Below are 23,757 nucleotides of genomic sequence, written 5' to 3'. Positions count from 1 at the left end.
AAATGAGATGGGTTGGACTCCAGTGCTGAGGCCACAGCTCCACAGTCATCCGCTGAGAGTTCATACCTGTGGTGACAAGCATATAAGTATAAACAGACCAGTTCTGACTTTTTATCTTTTGACTCCACAAGAAAAACAAAACAAACAAAAAAAAAAAAAAAAAAAACATAAAATTTGATGATGTTAATGACAGTCCCTAAACGTTTGTAGAAGGATACTACATTTCTGTTCACTTGTCCCGAGAAAGGGTTTGGGAGACTATTTCTGTCTGTTGGATGGATCTAGTGCATCAAAACTTAGACAGTGGATGTAAGATGGATCGACCACGATTGGAATGGATGTTCCTTTACCCCCCGAATCCCAGCTGAGATATTTCAGTATGGTGTTTGCTTTTTCTCTTGGGTTTTCTCCGAGCACTCGGGCTTCCTTCCATGATCCAAGAACATGTTTCTTAAGTTAATTGGTATCTCTACATTGTCTGCTAGGTGTGTGTGGTCATGCAATAGACTTTAACTGGTTCAAGGTGTATTCACCTTTGCCTAAGACAGGGGAATGCAATCTTCGACACTTAAACAGCCATTGGAGTGGATTTCTTACCAACCACAGCCCAGTTGGATACACATGTGAGAAACTTGTTTTTACCCCTTTATAACATTTGTTCAATCAGGTTTGTTGGGATACCTATTATTCATCATGTTTTGAGTTAATGCCTTACATTTCACATTTGCCACCAATCAACTCAAATCTGGTGCTTTTGGGTTATTGAAAACAAAAATCCATGACAGTGTTGTATAAAGTGCCTTTCAAATAAATTTTAGATACTTTTTTATTTTTTCGTTACCTGTAGTTACCAGCTTCTGAAGGCTTTAACACCACTCCTAACCTACAGGAAAATGATAGATTTTACAGAAAGTACATAGAATGTTAACATTATTATTATTAACAGTTTTAATAAAACATTTACTGCAATTACTCAGATTTAAAAAAAGACACAAAAAGGAAGTATGATCTAAGAACATCTGACCAAACATATTAATTGATAAACAAGATCCAATAGACATCTTTCTGAGATCGAAGAGAGCACAAAAATCTTCAGGTAAATAACCAAAGTTACAAACTATTCAATTTAGAATGAAAATAGTGTCAGGACTTACCGAAATTTCCTGCAGTTTCTTACAGCTGGAATTAGTCTCCATCGACCTTCCCCGGTGGTTTTGTAATTGTTCAGGTACAACTCATCCAGAACTTCCTCTGACATCTGGAGCATGTAGGCCAGAGCTGAGCAGTGGATCTCTGAAAGTTCCTTCTCTGATCTGTCCTCTGACTTCAGGAACTCTTGGATCTCCTGATGAACTGAGAGATCCTTCATCTCCAGCAGACAGTGGAAGATGTTGATACTTCTGTCTGGAGACATGTCATTGGTCTTCATTTCCTTCAGGTTGTTGATGATTCTCTGGATTGTTTCTGGACTGTTATCTGTCTGACCCAAAAGACTTTTTAAGATTCTCTGGTTGGACTTCACAGAGAGACCATGAAGAAAACGAACAAACAGATCCAAGTGACCAGTTTGACTCTGCAGAGATTTTTTCATGATCATGCGCAGAAACTGATCCAGAGAACAAATGGTTGTTTGATTCTCCAGAAGGTTCTGAATCACCTCTGTTTTCTTGTTGTTGTAACAGTGGATCATGTAAACTGCAGCCAGAAACTCCTGAACACTCAGATGAACAAAGCAGTAAACTGGTTTGGGGAAGATCCCACACTCTCTTCTGAAGATCTCAGTACAAACTCCAGAGTACACTGAGGCCTCTGTGACATCCAGACCACACTGCTCCAGGTCTTCTTGGTAGAACATGATGTTTCCTTTCTCCAGATGTTCAAATGCCAGCCTCCCCAGCTTCAGGAGAACTTCCATGTCAGCCTCTGCCAGCTCCTGTGGATTCTCTTTATGTTCCTGCTGGTATTTGTTCTTCTTTCTCTTTGTCTGGACCATCAGGAAGTGTGAGTACATGTCAGTCAGGGTGGTGGGAAGCTCTCCTCTCTGCTCTGTGGTCATCATGTGCTCCAGAACCACAGCAGTGATCCAGCAGAAGACTGGAACTTCACACATGATTAAAAGACTTTTGGAAGACTTTATGTGGGAGATAATTCTGCTGGACAGATCTTCATCACTGAATCTCCTCCTGAAGTACTCCTCCTTCTGGGAGTCAGTGAAGCCTCGTACTTCTGTTACCCTGGAGACACATGAAGGAGGGATCTGATTGGCTGCTGCAGGTCTGGAAGTGATCCAGACCAGAGCTGAGGGAAGCAGATGTCCCTGGATGAGGTTTGTCAGAAGAACATTGATTGATGACTTCTGAGAGACATCAGACACCACCTGACTGTTGTTGAAGTCCAGAGAAAGTCTGCTTTCATCCAGACCATCAAAGATGAAGAGAAGTTTACAGACAGACAGCTGCTCTGCTGTGATCTTCTGGAAGGTTGGATAGAAAACTTGGATGAGAGTGAGAAGACTGTGCTGCTCATCTCTGATCAAGTTCATCTCCCTGAATGAAAGAGGAATCACTGCACTGATGTCTTGGTTCTCCAAGCCCTCGGCCCAGTCCAGAGTGAACTTCTGCACCAAGAAGGTTTTTCCAACTCCAGCAACACCACTGGTCAGAACCACTCTGATGGATCCATGTTGGTCAGTCAAGGGTTTGAAGATGTCATGGCACTTAACTGGAAAATTATGGAGTGGATTGATCCTAGACTTTATCTCCAGCTGCCAGACTTCATGTTGGGTATGAACCTCTTCTCTCAGTCCCTCTGTGATGTAGAGCTCAGTGTAGATCTGTTTGAGGGGAGGTCTTCTCTGTGTTTCATCAATTCCTTCAGTCACATGATCATATCTTGTCCTCATCCACATCTGATGTTCATATAAAAGCTCTTTTATTCTCAAGTCTGACGTTTTGCACTCTGTGCATCCACAGCTTTTAGAAACTGGATCCTTCGGGATGCCATGACACAAAGAAGAGTGGGAAAGCTCCTCTTCTTCATCACTATCTTTACACTTGTTTTTCCTGTTAAAACAAAAGTAAACATTTTCTCATCAGTAGATGAGTTGCCACTTTTATTATTCAAAACTCTATCTTGACATAACTAAACAATTTACTATTTCTGTCTTTAAATGCAAGAAATTACTTCTATTCAGAAATATCACTTGTGTTTCTGCAGGTAGAAAAAGAATAAGTGTGAACATAACCCAACTTGATCAGTTAAATCTCGGTTCTCTAATTTTAAGAGGGCCGTTGTCCTTTTGAGATTTGAAGTTTTCAGTAATTCCTTCTAATTACTGTTTTATAATATATGTTTCAAATTTCCTGAGTTTTGTCCATGTATCTAGCCATGTTCTTCCACTTGTCCTGTACCATATCTCAGAGACTGTAGTCTATATCAACATGGAATGCTCTCACTGATCAAAAGAAAGACCTACTCCCCCAGAGCTCCTTTTCAGAGGACCAGACATCTCGCACTATTTTTTAAAGCATTGCAAAATGAATTTGCTTCAGTTGCTTAACTCAAAGATCTTGTCCTTTTGGTAATGACCCAAGCTTTACCAGTATATCTAGAGTTTTGTCTTTTGCCTCAGCTCCTTGTCCACTACAACAAGTTGATGTAGTAACTGCGTAACAGCTGCAACTGGTGAAAAAGAACATAAAATACCAAAGTACCTCAACTTAGAGCTTTATAGTTACCATTAATGGGCAATACACCTTTTTCCATTTGAGTACCATGGGTTCTGACTATGAGACGTTAATTCAGGCTATTTCATTTTTGGCTGTTAACCACCCCAGTGGGCATTGGAGGTTCTGGTTCAAAGAAGCCAACGAAAACAAATGAATATGCAAAAAGTAAGATAAAAATCATTGAATTCCCAAACCAGGTATTTCTATGAAAATTATGAACTTAACTCACCCTGCCGGAGACCTACATGCTCTAGCAACAGGTTAAACTTTCTCTCAATTAAACCAAACTCTTGCTTGAGTTGTACAAAGACCCAATAGTCCTTTTCAGGGGGCCTCATTACAAATTCAAAGAGCCCCTGCCACAGAACAGCAAGGAATGAGATTGAACACTTTCTAAAAATGTCATGGTGCCTCTGTCAGTCTCCTCCCCCTCCCCTCTCCACTTGGCTGCTGATTCCTCCCAGCTGCGACCACTCACCTCATCACCTTCGTCTGCCTTCATAAGGAGCTCCAGGACCATCATTCCTCGCCAGTCCGTTGCCCCTGATGGTGCATAGTTGGTCTCCTCGTCTAAGTTTGTATTTTGCCACGTCACGCCTGAACTACTCTAATACCTTTTATGCTCACCCTCAGGAACCCATTGTCACGAGCGGTCGCCAGAATCAGCCCTGCCCGGAGACTTAGTTTGGTCTTCTCCTGCGGTCACATCACGAGCCTCTGCCTGCCTCTACTCCTTGAACCTCCACCAGTGACGTCACCCGCCTCTACCTCACGCCGGGAACTTACCCCAAGCTCTGCTCAAGTTCATCCTCCTTACAATTAAAACCTCTTACCTGCCATGCTTGTCTGCAGCTGCGTTTCTTCTGGGTTCCAGCATCTGGGTCTCTAAAAGTGTTCTGTAGTCATGACACAAAATGCATAAAGCACGTGATCATAAAGCCATAATTTTCCTGCAGAATCAAATGTTTGACTCTCATACAAATGTTCCTCTCCTGTACTCTGGAGTAGACTTTCCCAGAGAGGGTGAGTAGTGTGATCCTCTTGTGGTTGGATCACACCAGGCTCCCAAACCGCCACATGACATTGCAAAGGTGTACCATCAAAGATAGCCCCACAACATCCAGAGACTTGAGGTACTCAGTCAAAAAGTGCCTTGATGCTAAGGCACCAGGGTTAGATAAGGTCTGGCCTGTCTATGTGAATTCAGCTTGGATGATGAGCGGGCCCACTTCTACATTCACAGCCTCTGTTTCCTCACTGGATTTAAAGTACTCCTTCCACCTCCTGACAGTCTCAAGTCGTGTTTCCATTAACTCTGAAATTTCGCAAATTGGAATTTCGATAATAAATTCTCCTAATGGAAACGCCACAATTTTGAAACAACTCGCATTTTTGGAAAAAAAAGTTTTTGCGCTTAGAGAAGGTGGTATTTGGGGTGTATCAAAGTAGACATTTTTCGCAAAACTATAATGGAAACACTTTTTTTTAAATAGATGCGCCTCTTTGTGTGAAGTGTCTGCTCTGAGCGCAGCACCGTGAGTGGCAGGAGAGATGCCACAGCTTCACAGCTCATTATAAGTTGAGTGTCATGCGTAATTGTGCAGGTCCTCCATAATAAAATCACCAAGATTTCCTCATGGCTTCATCTGCAGCTACACTTCTGCAGCTTGGAGCCTAAGTAAGATACTGAAGCCTTGTTTGAGGAAAAGCGCGAGTGCAGGGACAGAAACTTAAATGGATCTCGTCATGTTTTTAAACAGAAAAAGGTCCAGCAGCTTACTTGCTGGAATGGTTATTTTTTTACAAACCGCTGAACAGGTTTCTCACGTGCACCTGAGACTGTCAATAAACTCTGCGCGGCACGTCCTCTCCAGACAGAGCTGTGATGTCACCGCAATGCTCTTTTTTTAGTGAATCAAATTTTAAAAAATACTTGTTCTCATTCATTGTCGTGTTTTTAATGACTTATCGTGTCAGTTGGTTTGTGCTTTATCGCAAAATGATATCGCAGAACTCCTCAAGAACAAACGCCAAGAGGAGTAGTCCCAACGACTCTCCTCAGGGCCAGGAAATATAAAGGGGAGTGGCTCCGGCGACCCTCCTCTAGAACAGGAAACTGCCAAGGGGATGAGCACCGACCATCTTTGGGTACAGGAAACAGGAATCGTGGCGCCCGCATCTCGCCACAGTAACACACAAGAAGAGGAACGGTCCCAGCAACCCTCCACAAGAACAGGAAGTAGCAGCCCCAGTGACCCCCCACAGGAACAGGGAGCTTGAAGGATGACCCTGGTATCCCCTCAGGAACAGATGCACTAGAAACTGAATGCCATTACATAAATATAACGTGGCATGGTATAGTGTGCAAAAATTCTTCTGCTGGGTCCGAAGTGGTCAGGTCATTCCTTAGATTAGATTCGAAAGAGTAATCTTTTTTCCTCTCTCCAAGCCCGGTTTCCTGCATTTTGGGTCCTACACCACCAGTTTGTGACAGCGACTCCTAAAATCTCAGATGATGTCAACATTGACAGATGGACATCTGTATCAGTTCTTGAGGCTGGCTGTACTAAAATGAAACCAGATTTCACCAGCCAGATGCAAACCCACAGTTTGCACTGATCAACATACATAAGCTAACTTATCTGGCTTGAATGAGTCTTTCTGAATATTTACAAATATAATCACAGTAATTTCTATACTTTGCAGGGAAGTTGATGAGAGAGCAGCAGACAATGGTGTCCAGAAGCTGCAAACAGCCATGTCTACAAGTCTACCGGAACCTACAAAAAGATTATGAAGAGCACAGGAACTTTGAGAGACTGGTAATGAGTCATTCAAGAAATTCTGCCCTGAGAGCTAAACTGAACTTTCACCTAGATTGTGCACAGCACAATAGAAAGTACGTGGAACTTCTATTTTTTGAAGAACCCAGATGAGGGTTTGCTTTTTTGTGAAAATCCCAGAATTTGTTATTATTTGATCATATGCAGAAAAAAAAAACGTGTGCGTAAAGACAACAGAGCAAACGTCATACTTTTTTCATTACAAACTGACCTCAGCCGCCACCAGATAATATGATAGTCATGTGGCCCTCATAGAAAAAAGTGTGGGGACCTCTGCTGTAGACTATAATTTCCCCTCCTTAGACATTAAATTGCTTGTTACTTTGTTCGGCCTCCTCCTTCATCAGAGTAAGTTTTGATGTAAAAAAATTTGAAGGAATGTGATAATGTATGTTCAGCTGTGTAAAATCTGTAAAACATGCAGACATTACTATTTCTTTAGATCAAGTCATTTAACGATTCCTCTTACTCTTTAAAAGCTGGATTTGATGATTTGGACTGATCACTCCTCATGGATTCACAGCTGGATGTTGAGGACTGGGCTCTCTGTGAGCAGCGTAACTCTGCAAGAACAAGCAGAAAACAACAGCTATGAAGGAACAACAATCTGGAGAACAAAGAAGGATCTGACTGCCAAGAATTTTATTTTTTTACAGGCCAAATTGAGTTTTACATCCTTCAAGGTCTTAAGGCCTGGTGTCCACATCTATGGACGTCACATTTTAGGTAATAGTACTGAAATAGTTCATTCTGCTTAAGGTGGACCCTGTGACTACATGTGTAGAGGGTTAGCCTAAATATTAGCTTAGGTTTTAAGAGGTTACAAATTACCACTGGATGATTCACTATCCTCCAGGCAATCACACAAGTTTCTTTACTATTGTCTTGGTTAATTCCAGTGTTCATTTTTTCAATGTTTATCCTTCCAATGTTTGTCCAGACCCTGCGACAGACTTGCGACCTGTCCAGAGTATACCCTGCCTTCGCCCATCAGTGGCCGGGTTAGGCTCCGGCACCTCCGTGACCCCGAAAGGGCCAAGTGGCTAAAGAAGATGAATGAATGAATGAAAGAATGAATGAATGTGCATCTAGATTGAAATTGTTAAAGTTAGTACATAGAAATAAGACAGAAAACTGGAGGATAGTGTTGAATTGGAAGATCAGTTTAATTTAAACCTCAAGGCTTTGATGGATTTCCGTGTTCCCACGCGAAAAAAAATCCTGTTTCACTGGTTGATCACTCTCTTTTTGCCATTCAAAGACACGACGCAATCCAGTATTGTGTCTGCTTCACTGATCCAGTACAACTGAATAGAATAGAAAAGAACAGAACAGAATCCTTTAATGCCCAAAGAAATTCTGCTGCAGAATCCGCCTCTTACTTTTGGGTTGCGAGTCCTGGATCTCTTCTTGGGTCTCTGGTTCATCTTCAGGCCTTTTCCTCTTCCTGGACACAAAGCTGGATCCCAAAACCATGTTTCCATTTTCTTCTTCTTGTAAAAAGCTCATCCTCTCAAGTCAATCATGCGCAGGTTAAACCAGCAGTATTGACTGAGTTCAGAATTGGGACAACTAGGTCACTTCAGCATCTGTAAAGTACTTGTCGATGATAACGACTAACTAAAAGTCTGTGTTCTTAGCAGGTGAAGACATGAATGGCTGTTGTTCCTCCTGTTCTGCCCTGCGCTCTTATCTTTAGCACAATTTTCTGTGGGGAATCTGCTCAGACGAGTTTGTTCACTTTAACCTTCCTCCTGTTTTGTCACTAATTTCACTATTGCAACACAACTGCATTTACTTTACAAACACTTTGTCTTTTTATAGTCAAACTATGTCAATAAAGTATCTGAAGATAACAATATTCAGCATCCGGAGGCTGCCTTTCATGTCTGTTATGTTTTGATGCAATTAGAATTATCTGCAGTTTCCTTCTGGCTCCAGGTGAGGGCGAGCTTGTCCTGCCCGTGTATATCTGAAATTAGCCAAATCAGCTTAGAAAAAGTAACTGGATTGTGAAACGATAGAAGAAAGAGGCTTCGATCACAAGTGTAATAATGACCAGGATGGTGCAGTTTAATCTATAAAGCAAACCCAGAAGTTTGTCCAGATGTTTCATTCTTTCAAATAACTACTAGAGGTAGTTTTTGTTTGTTTATTGCTTTACATAAAACATTAAAATAACCATTTAAAAGATATATCAATGGAGTCATTGGTTAAAAAAAAGGAAAGATTGCTGAGAACAGACGAGTCTTTAGCCTAGATCAGGGATGTCTAAAGTCAGGCCTTGAGGGCCGGTGTCCTACATGTTTTCCAACCAACCTGCCATTGAAGCTCCTTATTGGCCAAACACCTGATCTAGGTAATCAACAGCAGAAGAGGCAGGGTTTCTAGAAAACCAGCAGGAAGTCGGCCCTCGAGGACGGACTTTAGACACCCCTGGCCTAGGCTTAAATAAATTGGGTGTTTCCGTTGATCTAAGGCTTTCTGGAAGTCTGTTCCAGATCTGTAGAGGATAGAAGCCAAATGTTTGCTACATGTTTGCTTTGGACTCCAGGAACTGATATAAGACCGGATCCAGATGACCGGAGAGGTCTGGCTGGTACATACTGGGTCAGGAAGTGAACTATGTATTTTGGAGCCAAACCATTCACAGTTTAATAAATCAGAAACAGAACTTTAAAGTATCTGGCAGAAAGGCAACCAGTGCAAAGACCTGAAACCTGATTGATGTGGTCTATTTTTTGTATTTGTGAAAACTGGAGCTCCAGAGTTCTGGATAAGCTGCAGTTAATGATAGATTTTTGTTTTTTTTTAGTTCTGTGAAATCACTAGTCAAGTTGATTAAGTCCATGCACCAGTCTTTCAGGTTAGACATCAGATCTTAAATATTTGAAATTTCTTTGACTGCCCAATGTATTATTCAAATTTCAGGTCTGTATCCATCACTAAACCCAAATTTCTGGCCTGGTTGATAGTTCTTAGATGAATAGATTGAGCAACGTTATACAGTAACGTTGTACATAGTTGCTAATTTTAAACCCTTGATATCTGTTTACAGTTATTTGTACTTTATGAGTCCAAGGTTTAAAAGAGAGACATTTCCCATAAACACACATAAACGCTCATTGATTTTGTGACGAGTTCTCATAAGAGTTTATAATCATGCAGTTTAAAGACGAGTTTCCTTGATTAGGAGACGAATAAACCGGCAAAGCTTTCCCTTTACTTCACCCTGACTAATTGCGCATTTTCTAAATTCCTGAACCTCATGCGAGTTTCTCTACTTTTTCGGTTCCAAAGGGACATCAGAGATGGTATGTCCGTGTATAAATGTCTATGGTAGGATGCAGGAACACAGACAACCTGGTGAGCTTCCAAAAAACTATCGGTAAATGTATTTACATTGTGCTCTACTTTGTTTATCTTATAGAAAAAACCGGCTGTAGCTTAGCAACCACATTTTCATAAAGATACTTTGGAATTATTGAATGAAGACAAATGTTTAGTAAATCTGACTTGTATGTCTGAGTGTTTGTATATTCATGTTGCTGTTGTGTAAAGTCACACCCGTAATATTTTATGGCCCTGTGAGAAAAAAAAAAGAAGCAAAGTTCAGTTTCTGTGATTTCACAATACAGAGACGACTCTTTTCTCAGAAGACACAGACGCCAAATCTGGAGAGAATTTGAGTGAGTCTGATACGAAATATATTTATCTTTACCAGCAGTCACAGTGAAAAAAGCTGTTAATCTATGGATTAAGTAACCTCTCTGCTACTTGGCCGATCAAGGTTTCAAATCCCAGGCTGGAAAAGTACAATGTCTTTGGGCAGGACTCCCCATCCACCTTCGTCTACAACCACAGAACTACGTTAAAAACCTGCTGGAAGCTCGACAAGGTCAGTCCTGCTGCCTTTTGATCCCATTTTGGACAGTTATGTGGGTTTGAATGTATGTGTTTTTGTACATTTATATGTTTGTGAATGTGTGTGTGATTGTGTGTGTTTGTAATTGTCAGTGTATGTTTGTGTGTGTGTAATTGTCAGTGGGTTTCAGTATCCCTGTAAGTAAGTGTAATTGTCTATGGTGTGGGGGTGTAGGTGTGTTTGAATGTGTGTGTGATTGTCAGTGTGTTAGGAGGATTTATGTAAGTGTCGGGGTGTGTTTGTGTGTGTGTATAATTATACTTGTGTTTGAGAGAATGTGTCATTGTCAGTGTGTGTTTGTGTTGGTTTATTTGTGTGTGTTTCTGTGGTTTTGCTTGTACAGACATTTATCAGAAAATTCCTGTTTTAAGTCTAAATCTGGTTTAACTCTGAAAAAGATGAAAAGTTCACATAAGAAGGAGGATGGAACCGAGTCTGCTAAGTTCAGATGTGAGCTCATGAAGAGTGACCCATCTAAAGATGGACCTCAGCACTTCAGAACCGAACCTGGAGCTTCAAAGTAAGACACTGTTCCTGCTGTGAGGCGGTTGACTGCTTCACTGTTCTTGAAACATTTCTGTTCTCACAAATTTGAGGGTGTCTGTCTGTGTTTGCAGAGGTCAGCAAGGAGTCCCGTCTTTGACGTCCAGCTGTGGGTCTATGAACAGTGATCAGTCCAAAAACTGGGTTCCACATTTCAGTCATGAACCTGGAGCTTCTGACTCAAAGTAAGACACTGATTCTGCTCTGACGTGATTCTCTGAGCAACAGTTGAAACTTTAAATGTCAACTTTTTCTGGTCACACTGAGTCATTTAATTATTATTAACAACATCACAGCACACGTTTGTCTTTCCTCCATTATGTTATTATTTATTAGTAACCAGCTATCAATCGTCCATTGCTATTGAATCTTGTGCAGGGTTAAGGGGGTAGCTAGCCACATTGCTTCCGGGCATTGACAGGCTACACCCTGACAGCTTAACAAGCCATCGAAGGGCCAGACACTCTCACTCAAGGACCAGTACCATATGTTTTTGGACTGGGAGAAGAGAAAACCCACGTATGCACAAGGGGATCATACAAACTCCATTCAGAAAGGGGCCCTGTCGGGATTTGAACTTTTCACTGGAACGTGTCACTTCACCTCTGTGCATCCTGGCTCACAATTTACTGTTAATTATTCACTCGTTTTTGTCACACTTCTGACCCACACTGTTTAGTTTGCTGACAAATTAGTTTATGTTGTAAGGAACTGATAAGGATTACAATAGCAGTCAACAGGTGGGTGGTGAGTCAAGGTTTAGAGTTGGGGACAGGACAGGCAGCTTGGAACAGAACTGAAAGCTTGGAACAGAACTGATAGTTTGGCACAGGAGTGATAGCTTGGAGCAGGCAGAAGACGAAACAAGCTCTGTACAAGGCCAGGGGTCCAGAAAGCAAGACTGAGCTTCCAGGTTCAAGGACAATAGTCTACATAATAGCTTAATGGATCTTGATGAGGAAACTGACAACAGGTAAGAAAGGCAGGACTAGTTGTTGAGGAGAGTGGTGGACAGAAGACTCCGTCCAGTTCTTACAGACGCAGAGAGGAGGAAAACAAAAAGAAATGCCATGGAGAACAGGATTCTCAACAGTTTGCATGCTAGCAACGCCAATGCTAAAATCAATGGAGCCTCCTTCTTTGCCAAAAACAGTCATGATGACATTTTTAGACAAGCGTTTCCTCACCATTTTGCATCTCACTGTTTTGGTTTTTTATGTGCTATTTTGTTCTGATAGGTTTAAGACCTTTGTCAATCAGTCTCTGTACCATGTCTCATGTAGGTCAGTCATGATTATGTTTTTGGTTACATTCCATGATATTGTACTTTTTTTCTACAAAGGTTTGAACTATAAAACCGTTTAACCTACAATAACTTTCTGACCATTTACACAATCAACCAGAATTAGCTGATTTGTGTAGATTGCGTCAACACTTCACAACTGTAAATTGTTGCATATCAGCGCTAAGCTTCTTTCTTTGAAGACTTTCATTAGTGAAAGAATGCAAACACGGGAGCTAAAGCTCAGGTGTTAAAGCATTAAACAAGAGACACAAGAGTGAAAATTTTCATTTCTGTTTGATAAAGTATAAAAAGTGTGTAGTCGAGGGTTTGCAGCCTTAAAATATCTAGAACTATTAAAAAAAAATAAAGACTGGGGATTTTGTCTGTCGCTGGTATTTTTAGAATGCAACTTAAATATTGGATTATAATGTAGATCCATGATTTGATGATAAGATTTAAATAGTGAGTTTTCAACTGGCAAATTACTCACACTAAACAGATTTTTGTTGGCAAGTATAAACAATCACTGATACAGAGCTTTTAAGAACAGGTAGTTCAAAGACTTGTTAGCTTCTATTATCTCCTACATCCATTTTTAGTCTAACTCTTAAATTATGCTGATTGCACGTGCTTTTCCAAAAAAACAAACTTCAATTGTCTATTTTCTACGATCTGTTTGCTTTGCAGAGGTCATCAGCTCATGCAGAAAGTTCAGACTTCAGCATCCAGCTGTGGGTCCATGAACAGTGACCAGTCCAAAAACTGGGTTCCCCGTTTTAGTCATGAACATGGATCTTCTAACTCAAAGTAAGGAACAGCTCAGCCAAAAACATGAACAAGAACATGAGCTTCTTCATTTACAGTTTGATTAAAAAAAAAAAGTACTTCCTAAAAATTTATTTTTCACAGAAGTCACAAAACATTTCAATATGTTCTTTCATGTTTAACATTTTAAGCTAATAAAGTTAATAGCTTTGTTTTACATATATATTTTATGTTTTATACAGATTGTATTCCAGAAAATGGGTAGAAACTGAGGATAAATTGTTTTAAATGTCAATTGATAGTGCATAGTACAACTTGCAGCAGCCCAAAGTACATACAACAGTAATATGGACTTTTAGTAAAATTATAAATATATTTGTTTACCTTTGGTTGTTTGTTTTCTAGTTGATTAATTAAGAAATAATAATTGGTCTCCAATGAAGGATGTCTCTAACTTGTTTTTGTCTTCAAGCAATGCCACCCATTTGTAACTGTGCAGTTCTGCCCAAAATAATTCTATCATCGTCTCCACAGCAAAAGAATCCTTGACAGTTGTAATGAGGAGGCGCTGTCCCAATGTGGATTCTGTCAGCATGTTCTGAAGGATCCAGTCTCTAAAAGCTGTGGACACGGGTTCTGTGGACAGGCTGTCATCTCATGCTGGAACATGAAGGAGCTTTTAGATGAACATCAGATCAGTGTGAAGAAGAGATGTGAACATGTCACCGAAGGAACTGATGAAACAGGAAAAAGAACTCTCCTCAAAGAGATCTACACTGAGCTCTACATCACAGAGGGGCTGAGAGAAGAGGTTCAAACCCAACATGAGGTCTGGCAGTTGGAGATAAAGTCCAAGATGAATTATCTTCAGAACATTCCAGTTAAATGCCAGGATATCTTCAAGGTCCTAACTGACCAACATGGATCCATCAGAGTAGTTCTGACCAGTGGTGTTGCTGGAGTTGGAAAGACCTTCTTGGTGCAGAAGTTCACTCTGGACTGGGCCGAGGGCTTAGAGAACCAAGACATCAGTGCAGTGATTCCTCTTTCATTCAGGGAGATGAACTTGATCAGAGATGAGCAGCACAGTCTTCTCACTCTCATCCAAGTTTTCTATCCAACCTTCCAGAAGATCACAGCAGAGCAGCTGTCTGTCTGTAAACTTCTCTTCATCTTTGATGGTCTGGATGAAAGCAGACTTTCTCTGGACTTCAACAACAGTCAGGTGGTGTCTGATGTCACTCAGAAGTCATCAATCAATGTTCTTCTGACAAACCTCATCCAGGGACATCTGCTTCCCTCAGCTCTGGTCTGGATCACTTCCAGACCTGCAGCAGCCAATCAGATCCCTCCTTCATTTGTCTCCAGGGTAACAGAAGTACGAGGCTTCACTGACTCGCAGAAGGAGGAGTACTTCAGGAGGAGATTCAGTGATGAAGATCTGTCCAGCAGAGTCTTCTCCCACATAAGGACATCCAAAAGTCTCTCAATCATGTGTAATGTTCCAGTCTTCTGTTGCATCACAGCTGTAGTTCTGGAGCACATGCTGACCAAAGAGCAGAAAGGAGAGTTTCCTAAGACCCTAACTGACATGTACTCACACTTCCTGATGGTCCAGACAAAGAGGAAGAAGAACAAATACCATCAAGAACAGGAGCTGACAGAGGCTGACATGGACGTTCTCCTGAAGCTGGGGAGGCTGGCCTTTGAACAGCTGGAGAAAGGAAACATCATGTTCTACCAAGAAGACCTGGAGCAGTGTGGTCTGGATGTCACAGAGGCTTCTTTGTACTCTGGAGTTTGTACTAAGATCTTCAGAAGAGAGTTTGAGATCTTCCAGAAAGCAGTTTACTGCTTTGTTCATCTGAGTGTTCAGGAGTTTCTGGCTGCAGTTTACATGATCCACTGTTACAAGTCAAAGAAGACAGAGGTGATTGAGAACCTTCTGGAGAATCAAACAAGCATCTCTTCTCTGGATCAGTTTCTGAACAGAATCATGAAGAAATCTCTGCAGAGTCAAACTGGTCATCTGGATCTGTTTGCCCGTTTTGTTCATGGTCTCTCTTTGGAGTCAAACTGGATACTCTTGGGAAGTCTTTTGGGTCAGACAGAGAACAATCCAGAAACCATCCAGAGAATTGTCAACAACCTGAAGGAAATGAAGACCAATGACATGTCTCCTGACAGAAGCATCAACATCTTCCACTGTCTGGTGGAGATGAAGGATCTCTCAGTTCATCAGGAGATCCAAGAGTTCCTGAAGTCAGAGGACAGATCAGAGAAGGAACTTTCAGAGATCCACTGCTCAGCTCTGGCCTACATGCTGCAGATGTCAGAGGAAGTTCTGGATGAGTTGGACTTGGACAAGTACAACACAACTTTTGAGGGTCGATGGAGACTGATCCCAGCAGTGAGGAACTGCAGGAAATTTCGGTGAGTCCAGGACTAGTTCTCATTATAAATAAAGTGCTTAGAGAATACACATTTAGTCACCTTTGCTAAAATTTACTGCACTTTTTGTCTTACAATTCTTCTTTGTTGTTCTGATTCAGGCTCGGGGATGTGTTGAAACCCTCTGAAGTCGATGAGAACAGGTTAGAAGACAGAGATGCTCTAGCCATCTTTTAAGTACATCACAGAGTTGCATGATTTAAACACTTTCATTGTTGCCCATCATCATTTTAGCTGAACACATCCTTCATTATATCACATTGGAGAATATAGAACCTTTGAGTCACAGTTAATGTATCTACCATTTGTCCCGCAAACATCAACAGCTAGTTTGAAGCATTGAGCCTTGGTTACAACAGTCCTTACGGGTGGATAGCTCTTTGCAATACACTTACCGTATGCACAACAATGGTAGGGTCCATTTTCATTGACGATCCTATTAGTAGCCTCCGCTTCCTTTAAAAATGAGGTCACTGTTTTCTATGACCCTCCATTGGCCAGGACAACCAAAAAACCTGCAGCACAGGTCAAAGTGGCAGAACTATTTTTTTCTGTCAAATCTGAATATTTTGAAAATTCCAAGTGACACGAAATCTGACATCTGAAACCAGACTTGGGTTACAAAAAAATGTGTCAATGGATGGATGGATGGATGCTTTATTAATCCGTGGGGAAATTACATGGGAATCTATTTCTCCACATACACATTTGATCATTCACTTTTAGTACAAACTCACTTTGAATGTCTTTGTCGAATTTATCTGACTTTCAAATTACATATGTGTGACAGTCATCATGGGTTGGTACTGACAGAATACAGAATAACCAGAGTATGAGACTTTACTTTATAATAGTTTTTTTCAGATTATTTGCTTCTTTTACTTCAAATGAGATATTCTAGGAAAATTCTGCCTTTCGTTGTTTCTATCTTGGAAAGCTCTGTGCTCATGTGTATTGTCCAGAGCATGCATTTAACCCTTAAATTGTGCATGTCTGTTAACTTTAAGATTCCTGTTCAATTCTGAAAGAAAGTGTGAGGAAATTATCTAACCAGCATATTGGAACTGTATGTCTAGACCTGAATCGTGGGTGAAGCAAAAAACATTAGCTTTGATGTGTAAATGTTTTAAAACACATGTTTTCCACTGACAGACAGCAAGGACTTTTTCAAGTGCTGCTCATACTTGGTCATGGAACCACTAGTCAGAGACTGAATATGCATTTTCCTTGTTGATTTGGGACATATGAAAGTTTTTCCATCACAAGTATAAAGATAACAGAGAAACCTGTGCTTGTCTTTGTCATGACAGATATGAACTCTCAGACGCTGACTGTGGAGCTGTGAGCTCAGCTCTGAGATCCAAGCCCTCCCTTTTGACAGAGCTGGACCTGAGTGGGACCAAGCTGCAAGAATCAGCCGTGAAAGTTCTGTCTGCTGGACTGGAAAGTCCAAACTGCAAACTAGAGACTTTAAGGTCAGAATTCGTAATTGATATGCAATTTTTGTGAACCTAAAAGGCATCGGCTATAACCCCTGACTGTATATGAGAACTGTGAGTGTGACGTCACCTTTAAGAAATGACTTACTTCTGGCTCCAACAAAATTTAAATTTTTTGCAATAGACGTTGCCATGTTGGAGCCAGACGTTGTCAGCTAGCAGTAATTGAGTCAACATTTAGCAACCACTCTCATCAATCATTAGTGGACTTGTTGGAAGGTCACGCCCTTACCATAAACCAGAGAAACACAAAGTCTGTCAATCAAATGTGGCCAGTTTATAACTTGAATATTTGAAAAAAGGTTACAACGATGCCTTAATTGGTTAAACAAAGCACATAATCATTGACCCTTAAAGGTCACCTTAGATAAAGATCAATTTGTCTGAGTTTACCTGAAATGTTACAATCTTCATTTCGGATCAGGTTGGAGAAATGCAGTTTGTCAAAGAGCAGCTGTGAGGTTCTGATCTCAGCACTGAAGTCCAACCCATCTAACCTGAAAGAACTGGTCCTGAGCTGGAACGAGAACCTGCAGGATTCAGGAATAAAGCATCTGGTTGGATTTCTAGAGAATCCAAACTGCAGGCTGGAGACTCTGAGGTCAGACTTCATCTTTATTGTTGCTTTATTCTTGAATTTCCCACAGACTCTGATTAAATAGGTTTGGAATGCCTTTAACTTTAACTTATGGGAGTCCAGCGTATATTTATCTTTTTTGAGGTAACCTTTATATTTCCATTTAAAAACCATATACCTTGTTTATTATCCTTTTTTTTTAGCCTATCATCTCCTTTGTGTTTTTAAAGTAACTCGTCATGTTGCCAGATTGTATTTAAACACTAAACCTAATATCACCAAAAAAGTATAAAGTGGCAAGACTTTTATTTTTTTTTCCCTGTGAAAATCAAACATGTTCAACATACCTTATATTTTTACTTTAAATGAATATTTATAGTGTAATTTTGAAAATACTATGTTGTCATTTTGCAAACAGCAACAAATAAATTCTAATAAATGCAACATTTTACCTAAATTCAGCTTATGTCTCAAGCATCTTGTACTGCTCTTCTTTAAACAGCTTTCAAATAAGGAGACTCAAATCCCTCATTATCCCCATCGAAAAACAACTTTTAGCACAAAAAAATTAATATCAAAAGGCAGGAAAGTGTTAGCCTTTGTTTACAACTATTTATATTTACAGTTGGATCTCACATGAGTGATTTGTTTCATTTCAGAAAGCAGTTAAACACATTGCAGTCCTGACTTTTTTGTGTGCTTCCTGGTTTTGTCCACTTGAGGGCAGCATTTAGACTTTTTGTCTTGCTCTACAAACTCCCCCCCTGTATTTGTGCCACTCACCACCATAAAATGTATTGATGGTTGATGTGATATGATCAACTTTTCTTAAATAAGGTTAAGTTCAGGGCCTGCTGGTAAACTGTTGGAAACAATTATAAAGTAATGGGTTTATCAGAAATATCAAAGGTAAAGTTAAAGCACAAGAAGTAAATGTACAACTGCCACACCAGATGTCTTCATCCTATGTCATCTGATAGTTTTACCTTTAATAATATCAACAGCAGCTTAATTCATGTCTAAGACGCAATCAAATTAACTAGAATGAAAACGTTGGAATCATAAATTAGAACCAGATCCCTTCATACAACTTTTATTATTTTTAATACCTGAAATAAGCTAAAGCACTTCATTCTCTTTTCAACTGTTTGTTCTGGGTTCAGGTTATGGAACTGCGGTCTGTCAGAGAACGGCTGTGCTGCTCTGGTTTCAGCTCTGAAGTCCAACCCGTCCTCTCTGACAGAACTGGTCCTAAGCTGGAGCGACCTCCAAGATTCAGGGGTTCTTCATCTGTGTAGTTTTCTGGAGAGTCCTCGCTGCAAACTGAAGACTTTGAGGTCAGTTCACTGTCAAATGCTGATTTACAACACATACTTGTGTGTATTATAACAAGTTTAGCAAAATAAACCAAATAGTTTGCCTCTTGTACCTGAGGAAAATACCGCGCCCAATATGTAGTGTGAGTTTGTTCATGATAAATGTTTAACATACGCTTTTCTGTGCAAAGATCTGTAAGAATGGGTGCAAATCAGTTTAAATCAGTACATCCCAAGTAATTTAAGCCTTAGTCACAGACACCTGTATAATGACCAGTACAGGTGCTGTGGGTTTTTGGGTTGTGCTAGAGAGGAGTGGTCACATCTGAGAGGGAATACAGGTGTGTCATGCTGTTCCATTGAGCCTCAATAGAAGTCAATGAGGCTGTTTGTGAGATTAATGTAAGTTGTGGCTGTTTTGCACGTCTGATAAGAAGTGGCACCACTTACTGAAGCTTTTAGCTTGAGGAGACCAAGAAAGGCGACCTGGAGAGATCATCTTTTTATGGAAACACTAAAATTATGAGATAAAAGTTATTGCATTTCATCTGTTGTTGAGCTTTTGTTCCTGCTCATTTAAGCTTGATTCACTGATTAGAACCAGAACCAGGTCGATTTGTGTCATTATCAGCACATTCGGCGTGTTTTGATTTTTTTTGTCAGAAACAGCCACTGAATGTTGTTGATATTTATGACTGTAGAGACCGAACACATCAGTCTGTTTTTTCTGCACTCAGGCTGGAGAACTGTCGCCTATCACAGACCAGCTGTGATGCTCTGGTGTCAGCTCTGAGGGACAACCCCTCCCACTTGACGGAACTGGACCTGAAGCTAAATCACCTGCAGGATGAAGATGTTCTGCAGCTTCTTCGTCTGGTGGAAAGTCCTGATTGCAAACTGGAGACTCTAACGTAAGTGAAGAGTGAGAGTCAGTCCAGCTGATTTCACCTGTGATCTAAATCCTGAAAGTTTATAACAAGAATCCAGTTTATGTGTAAACCTACAGAAGAACACAAAGTGGGCTCGGTTAATCAAAATACTAAAACTTCAAATCTCAGAATAAGTTTGTCTTATTCCAACTGTGAATATCTGACCCCTTTGATCCATGTTTGACTCAGATTTCCTTGTTTTCTTGCAGATGGAAGTAAAGAGAATTTTGAAGAAAACATGGAGCTTCCTGTTTGGAACCTTCAGTTTACCTGACAAACAGAGAAAAAAGTGATGGAGGAAGAATGTCCTTTTATGATCTGTCTTTTTTCTGCAATTTTTTAAATAATTTTAGAAATATTTGTTTTATGATGTGTTCCTCTTAAGATCCTTTTTGTTTTACCAGAGAACTAAAGTTTACAGAAAAAAATGTCCCTCAAAAAAAATGAGTGGATGGATTTCATTATTCTTTCTCACATTTTACATGTTTCCCTTTTATAGTCAGACTAGATTGTTTATAAGTTAGTCCTTCGTGTCTGATTATGTTTTCATTTATATTAAAATATTCTTAAAAGTTTTTTTTGTATTCAAGTTGATGCTAAATTAAGCGAAATGCCAGATTTAAGGGTACGTTGTAAATTAGCCACATACAGTGTAAAGGGGTGTAAAGTCTGTATCTACAACAAGTTGAATGTAATAAAGAGGATGAGGCGTTTGGATCTATGTTCAATAGTGTTTAATCATCGACAAGAGCAGTCAATGGCAGGAACAGGACGTATAAAAAAACATATATAACATACATATAAAAACACATACATGGCTGTCAAGAGAAAGCTGCTCAGTATGCTTTGCAAGTAGCACAAACAAGACTTCGCATAGAGCAGCGCTGTGCCAGGTTAAATACAGTGAAAGTAAATGCTAAATGGAGAACAGCTGATTGGAAGGTTGGGGCTTAAGTAGCAGTGGCTGATGGGAGATGTAGTGTGAGAAGAGGAGGCAAGGCGAGAGCCAGAACCCGGGAGATGGCTCTCTCTAGTGGTCGGCGGAGGGAACAGGGGCCTGACTCATGACTTTGAATAAATGTCAATAAGATTTGAATGCACTAAAGATATTTCTATGACAAAGCAAAAGGCATTTGAATGCATTAAATACATTGGTAAAGGTGTTGTGTCAGCTTCTTTGTCTTGGTAAATCCTTCCAAGGATATTCAATTTGAATTAGTTTTATTCTGGTTACTGCCTCTTAAAAGACCAAACACAAAGTAAAAAATAAACATCTGGAATAGTTACACATGAAAGCTTTTTTTTAAAAGGTTAATAAACTGTAAGAGTAGTTATATATTAATAAACTGTGAAGACTAACTGAGAAAATGACAATACGTTTTAACACATAACACCAAACATGGAGGGGTAGAGACCTAAAAACCGAGGGCTGCCTTGAGATTAAAAAAAAAAAAAACAAACCTTGCATTTAAATTTGCTTCATTTTTTAAACATCAAAGGACCACACAGACATAAGCACACATTCTCTGTTCAGCAATAGCTTTAGTCTTGTTTAGATCTGCAAACACATTAAAATGATATTAAAATGATCATTAGTAAGGAAATCAAAACCTGTTTGTAGTTTGTGTCTCTTCCCTGGAGAAGGTAAACATTGGAACAATAATCAAATTAACCTGTAATCCTTCAAATTTTAACAATAATAAACAAAAAATGTATAAATTATTATGCTGTTTCAATACCACAGATAAATACAGTACACTAAAACAGATTGAAAAACAACTTAAAATTACATTATTAAAAATAAAAAAAACAATAGCAAACAGGGCCATCACATAAAATCTAGTCTTCATGAACCATCAAAACCTTTTAGGTTCACAGGAAAAGGTCTACCACCATCAAAGTATCAGAGCAAAATTCTGGATCAGACATCTGGGGATCTGTTTGACAGAGGAGAAGAATGTGCTGCCCCCCAGGGAAAAATCTGAAACTTCTAGTTGGTTTTTATTCCTTCATTGGCCTTTAGTCTTTAAAACTAGGGAAATAGTGTCCTAACCTTTTAGGAATTTATGTAATTCCAATGGGTTCTTTTTGCTGATATGCAACACTCTAAACATCAGAATCCATGGAGTAAACAGTCAAAAAGTAACGGTAATCCAAAGAGTGTTTTATTTGCTGTTGCCAGCAACACCTCTGGTATTAAAGGGTTGATATGAGGTTCATCCAGAGCAGTTAAATGATAGAATAACAGCAAGACATCATAATGCTCAGGAAGAAACTGTTAAAAATGAATAATGAACTAGAAAAAGATTAGAAAAATAAAAAAGGTTGGGATAAAATGAACCACAATTCAAAATAGGAACTTAAGCTGCATTTTTTTCTGTATGATGAGCCTCTTTAATTAGTGTAAACGTATCCTCTGATTCCTTCATCATCCTTTGTCTTCTTCTTCCAGTGGAATAATCCAGGCTTTGACAGATGTTGTCCTGATTTAAGACTCTGGATTCCACCTACAGAGTAGAAAAGAAATACGATGAAGAAGTGTTCCTAATCCTCAGTGCCAGTGAAGCATCAGTGAAGAGCATGAAGAACAGCAGAGGTTTCGGTGTGGACAGTACAAACATCTACTAACCTCACAGTTTCTAGCTTGCAGTCTAATCTGTCCACCAGATCAAAGAGCTTCTGGACATCTGAATCATGCAGGTCATTTCCACTCAGGTCCAGTTCTGTCAGATTGGACGGGTTGGACTCCAGAGCTGCGATCAGAGCAGTGCAGCTGTCCTTTGTCAAACTGCATTTCTTCAGCCTGAATGCAGACAGAAACAGGGAGATGGCATCATCTACAAAGTAGTCAGGTGCGTTCAGGTGTATCGTGTTCAATTTGGCTTTGTGTTCTGAATCAGTCAGGACAGAGAGTTGTTTCTGTGGATCATCATCTCAGCTCGTTAAGATGTCAGAATAAAGTTGATCCTATCAGCGACACTTATTAAAATTAACTTAAACAAAATCAATATCAAAAACAATATCAAACTTTAAGTGTGTTGAATTTAAGTGTGTGTTTGGTTTTGTTGCCTTGATCAGACTTCCTTCATCCAGCAATTGCTCTACATTTCCTGCAGGTGCCAAGCCAAACAGGATTTAAAACAGTAACAAAGAACTGACCTCAGAGTCTTCAGTCTGCAGTCTGGACTCTCTAGAAAACCACACAGATGCTCCACTCCAGAATCCTTCAGGTGGTTTTCACTTATGCATAGTTCTGACAGATGGGATGGGTTGGACTTTAGAGCTGAGACCAGAAACTCACAGCTTTTCACTGATAAACTGCATTTTTCCAACCTAATCCAGAAAAAAGTTACATTTTAGAACTCCATATAAAAGTTTCTTATATTACATGTTAAGCACAATAGCAATAGAAGTTCAGAAGTTAATACAAATGAGAGCAAACATAAATTATGTGAATTCAGAAATACATCAGTATTGCCAGGGTGAAATCTTCTGTTTCCCCCTATGACCACCAGAGGGAGCCATCCCCTAAGTATTGACTGTCACCTGAGCCTCAACATTACTCCATTTCCCATCAGCCACTGCCCAGTGTTCCGAGACCTCAGCAGCTGTCTTCATTTGATAATCACCAGCAAACAGATTTAAGCAGGCACCGAGCTTTGGTTGGTGTGAAATGTTGAATTTGCTATTGGAATCAGTCTGTTGTACTCTTATGATGTCCCTGTGTTTTCTGATGTCCACCTGTTCTGATCCTGTTTTTGCCTTCCCCCTGTCTGTTCTTTCCTGCTATTAAAACCTATTGCACATAGATCCAAATGCCTTGGCCTATTCAATATTGGTTCCAAAACAGAAACGGAGGAACTTGGTTAAAAGAGTACACAGCAAATGTGTCATCA

The 23,757-nt window shown here is 39.9% G+C and overlaps 4 protein-coding genes across 5 annotated transcripts in view; 2 read left to right on the top strand and 2 right to left on the bottom strand.

Moving 5' to 3' along the window:
• The window catches only part of LOC112138454 (uromodulin), a 368,601-nt gene that overhangs the window by 11,270 nt on the left and 333,574 nt on the right, over positions 1-23,757 (top strand). The gene's annotated exons all lie outside the window — the stretch shown is intronic.
• LOC112156338 (NLR family CARD domain-containing protein 3-like) lies at positions 109-3,027 on the bottom strand. Its single transcript, XM_036216793.1, has one exon. It carries the CDS (start codon positions 2,906-2,908, stop codon positions 1,151-1,153), a length of 1,758 nt encoding a protein of 585 aa, XP_036072686.1. The 5' UTR covers positions 2,909-3,027; the 3' UTR covers positions 109-1,150.
• On the top strand, positions 9,798-21,022 carry LOC112156339 (NLR family CARD domain-containing protein 3-like). 2 transcript variants are annotated; one of them, XM_036216775.1, is made up of 12 exons: positions 9,798-10,260; positions 10,362-10,469; positions 10,895-11,016; positions 11,114-11,224; positions 13,012-13,131; positions 13,624-15,522; positions 15,642-15,683; positions 16,851-17,015; positions 17,464-17,640; positions 18,780-18,953; positions 19,670-19,843; positions 20,071-21,022. In XM_036216775.1, exons 3-12 carry the CDS (start codon positions 10,895-10,897, stop codon positions 20,078-20,080), a joined length of 2,994 nt encoding a protein of 997 aa, XP_036072668.1. In that variant the 5' UTR covers positions 9,798-10,260; positions 10,362-10,469; the 3' UTR covers positions 20,081-21,022. The 2 variants fall into 2 exon arrangements, with proteins under 2 accessions (XP_036072668.1, XP_024144353.2); XM_024288585.2 differs by having other exon boundaries at positions 10,207-10,469.
• The window catches only part of LOC112156340 (NACHT, LRR and PYD domains-containing protein 12), a gene marked incomplete at its 5' end in the record, with an annotated part of 9,473 nt that continues 6,150 nt past the window's right edge, over positions 20,435-23,757 (bottom strand). Inside the window, 3 exon segments of the mRNA XM_024288586.2 lie at positions 20,435-22,368; positions 22,491-22,664; positions 23,021-23,178. Coding sequence (XP_024144354.1) covers positions 22,350-22,368; positions 22,491-22,664; positions 23,021-23,178 — 351 coding nt within the window.

Source organism: Oryzias melastigma, linkage group LG18 (genome assembly GCF_002922805.2).
Source record: "Oryzias melastigma strain HK-1 linkage group LG18, ASM292280v2, whole genome shotgun sequence".
NCBI classification, from domain to species: Eukaryota; Metazoa; Chordata; class Actinopteri; order Beloniformes; family Adrianichthyidae; genus Oryzias; species Oryzias melastigma.
The sequence above is the reverse complement of the archived record's forward strand: the minus strand, read 5'-3'. Positions and strand labels throughout refer to the sequence as shown.

What these genes read in the sequence shown, in the direction of transcription:
- LOC112156338 (XM_036216793.1), bottom strand. Translation starts at nt 2,908, where the DNA reads ATGTGGATGAGGACAAGATATGATCATGTGACTGAAGGAATTGATGAA.
- LOC112156339 (XM_036216775.1), top strand. Translation starts at nt 10,895, where the DNA reads ATGAAAAGTTCACATAAGAAGGAGGATGGAACCGAGTCTGCTAAGTTC. An exon ending in ACCGAACCTGGAGCTTCAAA is followed by an intron (nt 11,017 to 11,113) that starts GTAAGACACTGT and finishes CTGTGTTTGCAG; the next exon opens with AGGTCAGCAAGGAGTCCCGT. An exon ending in TGCAGGCTGGAGACTCTGAG is followed by an intron (nt 17,641 to 18,779) that starts GTCAGACTTCAT and finishes TTCTGGGTTCAG; the next exon opens with GTTATGGAACTGCGGTCTGT.